This window comes from Polypterus senegalus, chromosome 9 (assembly GCF_016835505.1).
Source record: "Polypterus senegalus isolate Bchr_013 chromosome 9, ASM1683550v1, whole genome shotgun sequence".
In the NCBI taxonomy this organism is placed as follows: domain Eukaryota; kingdom Metazoa; phylum Chordata; class Cladistia; order Polypteriformes; family Polypteridae; genus Polypterus; species Polypterus senegalus.
In genome coordinates this window covers 86,078,159-86,089,794 of record NC_053162.1, presented here as the reverse complement: position 1 = coordinate 86,089,794, position 11,636 = coordinate 86,078,159, and the positions used below count along the sequence as shown (strand labels likewise).

The 11,636-nt window shown below is 34.4% G+C and overlaps 1 protein-coding gene across 1 annotated transcript in view; it reads right to left on the bottom strand.

Moving 5' to 3' along the window:
- Window positions 1–1,396: 1,396 nt before the first annotated feature.
- Window positions 1,397–11,636, bottom strand: part of dusp22a (dual specificity phosphatase 22a) — a 150,062-nt gene continuing 139,822 nt past the window's right edge. The window contains exons 7-8 of the mRNA XM_039763391.1: window positions 10,538–10,766; window positions 1,397–2,464 (exon numbers count right to left, since the gene is read on the bottom strand). Coding sequence (XP_039619325.1) covers window positions 10,569–10,766 — 198 coding nt within the window. The 3' untranslated portion in view covers window positions 1,397–2,464; window positions 10,538–10,568. The remainder of the gene's footprint in view (window positions 2,465–10,537; window positions 10,767–11,636) is intronic.

Here is an 11,636-nt window from a genome sequence, read left to right as displayed (position 1 = left end):
AGAAATTCACATACTTCAGCAGCAGCATACTGATAAAAAACAATATTAATTAAATAGTGATAAAAATGCAGTGCAAGTTAAAAAATGCAAGATGGAGAGTTCAAGGCAGGTATAACAGACAATAATCTTGTGTAGTGTTAATCTTTACTCCCCTGGGTGGAATTGAAGAGTCGCATAATGTGGGGGAGGAACGATCTCCTCAGTCTGTCAGTGGAGCAGGACAGTGACAGCAGTCTGTTGCTGAAGCTGCTCCTCTGTCTGGAGATGATCTTGTTCAGTGGATGCACTGGCTTCTCCACGATTGACAGGAGCCTGCTCAGTGCCTGTCGCTCCGCCACAGATGTCAAGCTGTCCCGCTCTGTTGAAGGCCACCAGCCGTCTAAGGAAGTATAGTTGCTCTGTCCTCTCTTGCACAGAGCATCATCAGTATTGGCAGTCCAGTCTAATTTATTATCCAGCTGCACTCCCAGGTATTTATAGGTCTGCACCCTCTGCACACAGTCTCCTCTGATGATCACAGGGTCCATGAGGGGCCTGGGCCTCCTAAACTCCACCACCAGCTCCTTGGTTTTGCTGGTGTTCAGGTGTAGGTGGTTTGAGTCGCACCATTTAACAAAGTCCTTGATTAGGTTCCTATACTCCTCCTCCTTTTGCAACCAGCACAAAGCAATGTGATTACATTATTGGTTATTCTAAACATTTCCCATATGTGTTTGCCTAAACAAGTATTTCCTGATTTGGGTGGTATCCAATTGTAACTAAAATAAGTTATAGCTCCCTGTGCACTTTAATGTAGAGATGGATAGAACCACTCACTAAAACAGAACTGTGAATTTAGAAAGGAAAGCAATAAATGCATATAGGCACTATCACAATGCAAGCACCATTTTTCAAGAAAGCATTGTAAAATCTGGGCATTTAAAGGTGCAAAAAAATGTGTAAATTCAAATATAGATCCAAATAAATGATTGATATATCTAGATGAGTCATTTAAGGACTGAACAATCAGTTGCATATTGCTCTGATGCTGCATTTTAAACATACTATTTCATTTAAAGTTTTGACTTCTGAGTATCCTTTCAAAACGATATCACTTACTTCTTCTTACATCTTCTCAATAGTATTGGACATGAACAAATTTTCACTATTTCTGATCTTCAAATGCATATTGATGAGCAGTGTGTCTGGTGATAATGTTGAAATTCTTCCTCCAGAATGCAGTATTCCTTAATTACTTTACAACTGCCATTTCACTATTTCAATATGATGTACGTGCTGAAACCCAGTTTAAAACATTGCTTTACTAGGCAGTCTACAATAAATGAACCCTACTCAGCTTAAATCATTTGTCAGGATCACCATAAAAATGTTTCTAAAACATTCTTTGAATATCACAGACATGGATCACTGAAGTTCATTTATTTATGATAAAGAACAGTGGCACTGTAAACATTTCATATTTGCACATATTCCAGTACTTATTCAAAATATAAAGAAACATGCAGACAAACCTTCTATGCTAAACAAAACTTGACTTTGTTAGGTTAAAATGAATTTATTACCAACAATTACAGTAGGTATGGCTTTGTTAAAGAATGAAGTACTTACTAAGCATTATACAAATGTAATTAGAAATAACTTCAATTAAACTAAATGCATGTGTGCTGTTCCAGTGACTAAAATCAGCACCGTTACCAGCCGAGATTTTAAGTGCAGTTGTAACATTCCTTCCCCTGAAGTAAATTTCGTTCTTTGGATATAAACAGTTAAATGTAAAATATTTTGCAGCTGCAGTCACAGTGTTGGATTTGTTGTCTATACGCCACAGCTGGATGATTTAAGGCACAGACACTGTGGAGTATCTTACAAAAATGACACTCCATTCAAATTGTGCAGCTGTAGTTATTAGGCAACAAATCAAAATGATCTTCTCGAAAACAACTTGTATCAATCCATGTGTAAAAATAATTTGGGTAATAATTCACTAAAACTGACTGTAATACTGTAGAGATAAGACCTAGAGGTAGAAGTTAAATTTCCCTATTAAATTAGAAAATACTGTAATCATAATGATTTATCTATTACCAATTAATCAGGGTACATTTTCACCTTGTATACAAAGGGATTGGGGGTTTAGGTTCACTAAATCACTCAATTGGTTTTAGAAATTATGGTTAAAAATAAAACAATAAGGTCAGCATTTATTAATCTGGATCAACACATCATGTACATTTTTCACCCAGCTATCTCTTACAGAAATATTCTTGTCATAATGCAAGTGAAACCTATCCATTGAGGAACAACCTTTTGCACATGAATAGATCAATTCATCCTAAAAGTTGAAGCTATGTTCTTCATCATCTTCAGACCAAGAGTCTTTTGGTTTCAGAATTCAATGTTCGCAAGTTACTTTAACAGGTTTACTTCAACTTCATACTCAAAAGCTGTATTCCAAGTGTTTAACCTGCAAGTACAAATAAAAAAAAGTTACAGACCTGAAGAGGAGCATCCTACCCAACTAATGTATATAAGGCTATAGCAAGCGACACTGGCTTAAAGAGAAATGCAAATTCACTTTTTCAGTATTTGCCAATAAAGAAACTAGTTTTGGTGCTGCACTGTTTTGTTAATTATTTAACATTTTCTCTGTAAGATTTATGTGTGATTTTAACAATTAAAAAAATGATTACGGGATGGGCATGAACCTTTAAAATGTAATGTTTTGCATGCTACTTTTATTCTTTTTGATTTTTATTTAACATACAAAAAAAGTTAAATTATTCAAAAGCATATTTTAGCAAAATATACATATTTTTGTCAATATATTTTGATCTGTTTTGCCAGAAAGATTTACGGCTTTATTCTGGACATTTTCATTTGCATATTTTTGAAAAGTTACTATAATTTTGTTCACCTAATGCCCCTATAATACTTTGTACACATTGTACCATGATTAAATCACATTGATCAAAGTACATTTAAAAAACTGTGAATCATTGATGCTATAGTGCTACATTTGTTTTTTCATCTTCCTTACTTATAGCACCAAAACAGTTACTTTGTGAATCCTGTCAACCATGAGTTTATTTGTAAAGCAATGCCAAAAAAGATTCAACATACAGTATATTATATATGCCCAGCAATAATTTTTCAGAAGGAGCTAATTCCCAATAAAAGCCCAACACAGTTAGCCTAGCTAATATTCAGAGTTAAAATAATGAAATCAAAATAATATAAAATAATTTATGCAAAATATTTATTCCAAAAATATGTCCATATTTGCACACAATGACTAGAGGCAGTGTGGGAAATTCAACATGCTTTAAAACCAGCACCCTAGAAACCTAAACTCAATAAATTCCAAATTTAATCATGTCAATATACAGTAACATTTTATTACATGATAATATAGTCCATATATTTAGATACTGTACATATTAACATCCTTTGATACCTAGAGCTAAGGATTAACTCCTGGACAATTACTCTCTGGTGGCAGATGAAGTGTTAAAAGTTCCCCAATCTAACTTAAAAAAAGAAAAAACATGATTACACTAATTTAGCAAAAGTTATAGACTGACAGAATCAACCGTTTTAGTCATAAGGGTATAGAAGTTATTCTAAAATGTTATAAAATGCATGCTGATCCATGTGTTAGAATCAAGACACTTCATTGGACATCCTCCTTGTTATCAGAATTTCAAATATGAGTTAGTTCTGTACCATTATAACCAGGTGGGTGTTTAGCTGTCATCCTTTTAGAAGACCTCTATTGGTCCTGAATAATTTTTCCAGTAACATGTTGAGTAAAATTATGAGTGACTGTCCTGACATAGTTTTTACAGTTGTACAGGTAATTTTATATCTTATTATGCAAGCACAAAATGCTAAATTTCATTTATGAAGGTATTTAAAAAATGTACTATATATTGTAATATTGATTATTTTAATGCCACAACTATATAGTGTATATGGTGTATTGTATAATCACATTTAATTTCAAGTTATTTTCTTCTAATTACATCAAAAACCGGTAAAATCAACTAGACATTTTTGAGAGATAAGACAAAAGGCACAGGAAGCAGTTGACTGATGTAAAAAAAAAATGTCATATGATGAACAACAAAGTCGTCGTTGTATTTAATAGTAACAGTGAGAGTAATAATAATTAAACAATCACCAAAATGAAAAAAACTTTATTACATGTATGCTTAGCACAGTTCTAGCAAGATAATAACTACAACTGGTGTAATGTGATGTAGTTAAAAACTGCATCTGTTATACTTCTGGTATCTGGAGTAAGGTTTATACTGTTACATTTCAAATCAAGTGAAATTAAAGTTGCATTTTTGCACTGGTTTTACAGTTTGTACTGATAGTTTATGGCCAATAGTAGTTCATATCTTTTAAACATAAAAAAGTTTTGAAAGAACTAGTTGATGCAGAGTTAAAACTATGTTCAAGTCTTCAGCTAGAATTGCTGATTGCTACAGACAATGATGGGTAGCTCCCTGCATGGAGTTTGAATGTTCTCCCCATGCCTGCATGGGTTTCCTCCCACAGTCCAAAGACATGCAGGTTAGGTGGATTGGCGATCCTAAATTGTCCCTAGTGTGTGCTTGGTGTGTGGGTGTGTATGTGTATGTGCCCTGCGGTGGGCTGGTACCCTGCCCAGGGTTTGTTTCCTGCCTTGTGTTGGTTGGGATTGGCTCCAGAAGACCCCCGTGACCCTGTAGTTAGGTTATAGCGGGTTGGATAATGGATAGATGGATGATGGATAGCAGATCTTCATGACACTGTGCTGATAAATTAGTGTCAGAGAAATACTGAATTATTATAATCTGTAGCCTTGGGTTTTACTTTGTAGCGTAATGTAAGTAACAGTACATGTTTATTCATTCTGTTTACAGAGACATGCTTACATTACTTCATTCCTTTTCCATTCATTTCTAGACTAGTCATTTTTTATTTTGTTTTTTTTAGATTTTTTCTTTGTTTACCTCAAACAGTAAGAGACTTGTATTAATGCAGCAGGGATTCATGCAAGCCGCTGCCACATCAACTTGTATAGCCACAAGCCCTGCTAAGTATTTCACTGCATATTGTACTGTATGTACAATAAGTACGTGACAAATACAATTTGATTTGAAAGAGTAAATTAATCAGTAACTGAAGTTACACAATAGCTTCTACTGTTTTAAGACAGCTTTTTTGAAAATTCACCAAAACTCTATATCTCAATGAAAACGGAACTTTACCAACAAGTTTCCTTGAAGAATACTTATACAAAACTTCAGGAAAGTCGGTCCACTGAGAACCAAATTATTGCACGTGGACAGATATAACAATAAGAGCTTTTCAAAATTATATTCAGCAGCACCTAAAATATTCCATTTTAAATGCAAACTCTATTCCTACCATTTGTGTGTGTCCTTCCAGTCTGCATTAACCTTCATCTCAATATTTAAAGAACTGAATTCCTAGAGAGTGAGAAGACCTTGCCAGATACAATAGGTACAGAAAGTGAAGAAAATGTTTTAAAAGAAAGCATTACCCAAAGTTGACGTGGGAAAAAGAGAGTTCAATCTCAGGATGGGAAAATCATAGTACCACTGGCTGATTTATTCTGTAAATCTGCTACTGGAACAGCGTGTCTAGAACTGGTGTAAAATATATAGCTCTTAAAACCAATACAGCCATGTTACAGTTATAAATCAAAATTAAATTCTGCAGGCCAGCCTGGATGGCTTTTATTAATAGCAGAGTCTGAACTAAATCTTGAACAAATTGAAATAATCGGGAATGTGATCCCCTCGACTGAGATAGAGGAAAAGGTCATCAGAACCACTTCCAGTTGCGCAATATTTCTCAAATATCGTATCTGTTTGTTTCTCAGATTGTTGTTTGAATACAATACTTCCAGTTCAGTAATTTCTCTCAAATGTCATATCTGTTTGCTTTTTATCATTATAAATATCTATAACAAATTTGAATCATCTATCTGTAATTATACCCATAATTTACTTGAAAATTTGCAAAATTATTCAGTTAAAGTACAACGTCCAGTTGCCTTAAGTGGCCCAAAATTTGATAGGATTCCTTATTTTTGATATGAAGCAGGTGTACAAAATCTCACTGACCTAGGTGAAAGCGTTTTTAAGTTATCATGTTTACACACAGACAGACAGACATAATTTCAAAAATGGTATTTTTGGACCCAGGAAGGTCTAAAATGTCAAGATTCATCAAAATCTTGAGGTCAGATTTTTTTCACAATTCCAATACTTTCTCTATACTATGTATACGAGAAAATAAAAAGAACCATTTCACATATGTTCTACAGTAAAAAGTGCACTGGATTTTGAAACATGGGATAAGAGTTAGATAGTGAATCCGAGACCAAGACCAAGTTGGAAGAAGAAAGAGCCTCTCTCTACAAGCAATGGTAGAAATACAAGCTCCTCGACCTTAGTTCAAAATAAGTCAAACCAGGAGTTAGGAGATGAATGGTGCATTGCTACAATCATAAAAGAAAAGACTGCACTAAAGCTGAAATAACAGAGCTTGGTTGAGGAAGCTGGCATGATGATGGAGATTGTATTAAGAGGAGTGTGCAAATACAGTGGTACCTCGGTATACGTCTGCTTTGGAATAAGTCCAACTTGGTATACGTCCTGTTTGGACATGAAAAATTTTGCTTGGTATACGACCTTTGTTTGGAATACGACTCACATCGTCACAACGTGATTTTGTTTTTTTTTATGTAAATTTGAATTGATTGTTGAAAAGTATGAAGGTGGCATGCGTATCCAGGACATGGCTGTTGCATACCGTTTGCCGAGAACGACGGTATCTACGATTGTAAAAAACAAAGATGTTATTAAAAAGTAAAGTGAGGTAAAATTTTCATTTATTTCATCTAATTGCTTTTGTATTTATGTATTTTAGTATTAAGCAGTGTTTAAATTATTTTATACAACCCCATCAATTTATAATATGCCAATAGCAATAGGATTTTTTTTTTCATGGGAACGGATTAATCATTTTCCCATTATTTCTTATGGGAAAAATTTGTTTGGTATACGTCCTGTTTTGTATAAGTCAAAGGGTCTGGAACAAATTAAGGACGTATACCGAGGTTCCACTGTATAGTATTTAGGCTCTATCACAACACATCCTAAATTATGAGATACCTTGAGAGGAGTGGCTGACTTAGGCATAAAATTCTTAGGCAATAAATACTACAAAATCTGCATGGGCAGAAACACAAAGATATAGTTATGGTATATTACAACTTAAGTAATTCAAGAAGTGGGAAAGATGGGAATGCAGGCAGTTATTTATATTTATTTATTAAGGCAAGTGTTTCATCATGGGGAAAGGTAGGCAGGTAATTAAAAAATGCATTTTTAAAAAATAACCTTGCTTTCTGTCTTATCCTGAATTGACAATACAAATACAGTCCACTATGGAATGCAGTAGAAATGCTGAAATACACAAATGAGTTGGGAACTTCTCAAATGAGCACAGGGCAAAAGCCAGTAAGATTAACAGAAGATGAGAAAATTATATTAAGTCATTCAACATTGCTCCATGAGTGACTAAAAACATGATTAACCTAAGAATAAAATTAAAAGATATAACCTGAATCAATAGTGAAGAATCAGATATTTCACCTTAAGGAAATTACCCAGCAACTGACAATAGTATAGTCATCATTTTTAGTGGCAATACATTTTCTTCAGAATTAACAAAATAGAGTGTAATATGCAGAGAAGTTAAAAAGTAAAGGAAGAAGCTAAATATGCATGTCATCTTTAAAGAAAATATTTGGGCTACAGCAGCAGAATGAAATGCAATGACTAATTTTTCTACTGCATTTTTATTTATTCATGTGGCACCTGAACACCAGAATCAATCTGAAAATTATTCAGCTTCACTCTTTGTAAAGAGGGACCAGACATTCTTGATAAGGTATGTCATTATTAGCATGATGATGACATCATGCTATCAGGCAAGGAACAGACTGTGAAAGATAATTTAATAATGCATAAGTAAAAGAAAGCATTATAAAACTACAGAAAATATACAAGGGCCTGCCCAACAGGAGAAACTTTTAGAAATGATATTGGGACCTTAATAATGGGTGCAATCAAAAATTATTGATTCTATGTAGAAACAGGCTGCACCAAATAGCCTAAAAAAAGCTTCACCATTTGTGAATCTCAGGGAGTTTTGAAGAAGTCTCACCTTACAATCAGGACTGTATGGGCAGAGGAATAAAATTATGACACAATATGTTGGCACACAAAGTACTGAACAAAGTCTCAGTCTCAAAGGTGATATTGTGACGTCCAGAGGATGGGTACAGGATTCTACAGAAGAACAAAGTATAAACAACATATCCTTCTGGGTCAGAATAATATATATGTCCTCTCTTAAACGTCACCTCTAACAAACACAGTCTCCCTCCTAACTCCAAACCTCAAATACTTATGTCTTACTCTGGCTTACTTTTCCACTCTGGCATAAAAGCACTCGCTTCCAAATCACTATCCTAACTACTTTAATTAGTTCTACGCAGCTAGAAGCACTTCCTAGCCCACCTAGAATAATACTGGAATTCCCTGAGGAGTTAAGGACTCACTGGGAATAGCAATGTTGCTGACTACTAGTGAGACAGGGGATTAAAAAGCCAGACCCTAAACTCCTCAGCAATTCTTCCACTGCATTAGCCTTCTGGTTGGGTAAGGACTTGTACCTCCAGGAGCAGGAAAATCCTGCTATTGCAATAGCCTCCAAAATTCAGAATTCCCTGATATTAAGTAGTCTTTAATATTTCTGCCTTGGGCACTGAGGAAGGTATTTACTCTTTCAAGAGTGTTGCAATTTTATAAAATACGTTCATCACTGGGGTGCTGCAATTAAAAAATGAAAGCAAATAAAAAAATTGCATATTGTCAAAATATGTGAAATATAAATGACTTATTTTATCTTACTATTTCCAAAAAAATTAACCCTACATTATTCAGTCATCAAAACTCACAAAAACAAGACCATATTTTTTTCAGTAATATGCCCATACTCAGTATCCTGAGGCATACTTAAAAAGTGAAAAACAAGAATATTTGTTTTAACATATCTAATGTTCCACAAATTAATGACTTTATCTGCCTCTAACATTTTAAAATCTCATAATAACCAAGGGTGACTAGAAAATGCTTAAAAACATGAAAGTCAACACATAACACTAATAAACCAACATCCTGGTCGCATTGGGCACAAGATGGGAAGCAGTCCTAAAAATGGGACCCTCTTATATCAGGCCCATTCACACCTGCACAAACATATACACTATCCCAGGGTCAAGTTAGAACCAGTAACACAGCGCACATGTGATTAGGGTGTAGGATGAAAAGTAGCCTAAAGAAGGCTTCCACAAACACATGGAGAACATGCAGAATCCACAGAGATAACTACTAGGTGCTGGATGTGAACCCACAACATTTAACATAACCTCTATACCAGCACGCTGCCAACAATGAACACATGTCAAATACACTGAAGATGCAGTTAGAACAATAACCTGAACAAAGACCAACCCATTCTGAGAAAGGATCATCACTTAAAGTTTAATCCCCAAAAGGTGTTAAAAGGAATGCAAATGTACTTCTCCCACGAGGTTTACTTATAGATAAGGCGAATCTATGTTTCCGGAGCAATTGGATCATTTCAAATGTGTAATAATGTTCAGTTAAAATCATAAATATTTTTAGTATATAACACCTGCTAACACACATTGGTGTCACTAGGGTTGATGTCACCCAGTGTGGTAACCAAGGCCGGATTAAGACCCCCCAGAAGCCCCTGGGTGGACTTGATGAAAAGAGCTCCTTAACATAGAAGATTATACTTTAAACAATACAGTGTGCTAATTTCCACAATTAATGAAGCATGGACACTCAATTGTTGAGTGGTTCCCCTTGGTGATTTCAGCTCACAGACACTCATTATCTTAATCATTTCATTGGACTTGGGGTGATTCCCTTGATGATTTTGGCCAGTAATTGGGTTCCACCCTATGTGATGGTGTCACCTGGTGCGATGCCATTACTAACATGTCATGATAAATTTAATGCCACTCCCAAATCATAATCAAAATCAGTAAAGTGCTATAAAGGTAACTTAGCTCACCTAGGAAAGAGCTGGAAATTGAGCACTGAAGATACTGATGCCAAGTATAATTTTCTATGAAATATATAATTCAAACCTTGTTTGTGCAAAACTTGAATCTCTTTTTGATATAATAAAATAATTTACACAAACGTAATATACAAAATGTGTTTCATTTTACTTTTTAATCCATAATTAGAGTTACTTGGATTGCCTAATTAATTGGCTATCATTTGTTTGATCACTTATATATAAACTTGTCTGAGTATACAAAATAGGAAAAAGAAGTATACATCTTAGTTATTGTGTATTATTTACTTTAAATTGGAGAAGATAATAATATATAAAATCAAAGCATACCTACCAAAATATTTACTCTCTCCTAATAAAGGGCTTTATCTATTTAGCCAGTTGGTGTTGCCGGTTCTGTATGCATTATAAGGCAGTGGGTACACTGTTGTAACCTGGTTTGTCCAGTTTTGCTCACTGTTTCTACTTTGCTGCTGTTCCTCATACTGTTGCAGTAACTTCTCAACTTCCTCCTGGTCATTAAAAGGGTTGTGACCATATTTTGTCTGAAGCCACAGTCGATACTGTAATACACAGAGATTGAAAAACATTTAATGAAACCAAAAAATTCTAATGAACGTCAGTACTTTTCAATACTGAATTACTTTAAACTTTTTTTTACCAGTATTTCCGCTCTAAGAAAAAAAATCATATTATGATACGCATTTAAAAAGGTTTATTTTAAATAATTTTACAGCATGCATACATTATTAAATTATGGAATATAACTTTTACATCTATTTCCAAAACAACCTTTTACATTACAGGATGGAAGACTGGCAGGAAGGCAGGAGCAAACTTTGAATGGAATGCCACTCCAACACACATTCCATGAAAAGAAAAAAGTATGAACCTTTTTAAGGTATTTTATTCCTGAAATTATTAAGGCATGCTAGAATGAACAATAATTCACTTATAAATGTGAAACTCTGCACTACTGTGGAGGAGTCTGAAAAATGAACACAAGTGTTTACACTTAGGGGTTGTTTATGGGAACTACTTTAAAACAGTTCCAAGTATTTTCAGAATATTTAAAAAAAAAAAGTCTTTGGAAGACTTGACCGTTTTACAGCTGGATGATTAAAAGCCCATTTAACTTCCTCTGACTGCACCAGTAAATACTGTTATGTATGTTTCATTTATTAACAATAAAGTCTCTTGAGCACCATATTATTTTTGTATTTACTCATTGTCTTTAGTATTAAAATTAAATGTCCAAGAGGACCATTTTGCTCTTGTTGAGATCCAGGGAATTTCCAGTGAGGAAGGTTTTAGAGAATTCATTGTCAGTTGATTTTCATATCTGTCACACTGCCAAACACTTTTCGGTCCTAATAGGATCCAGCCAAGAATACATGGTGAGAAGAAATATTGTACCTTTTTCCTGCCCTGGC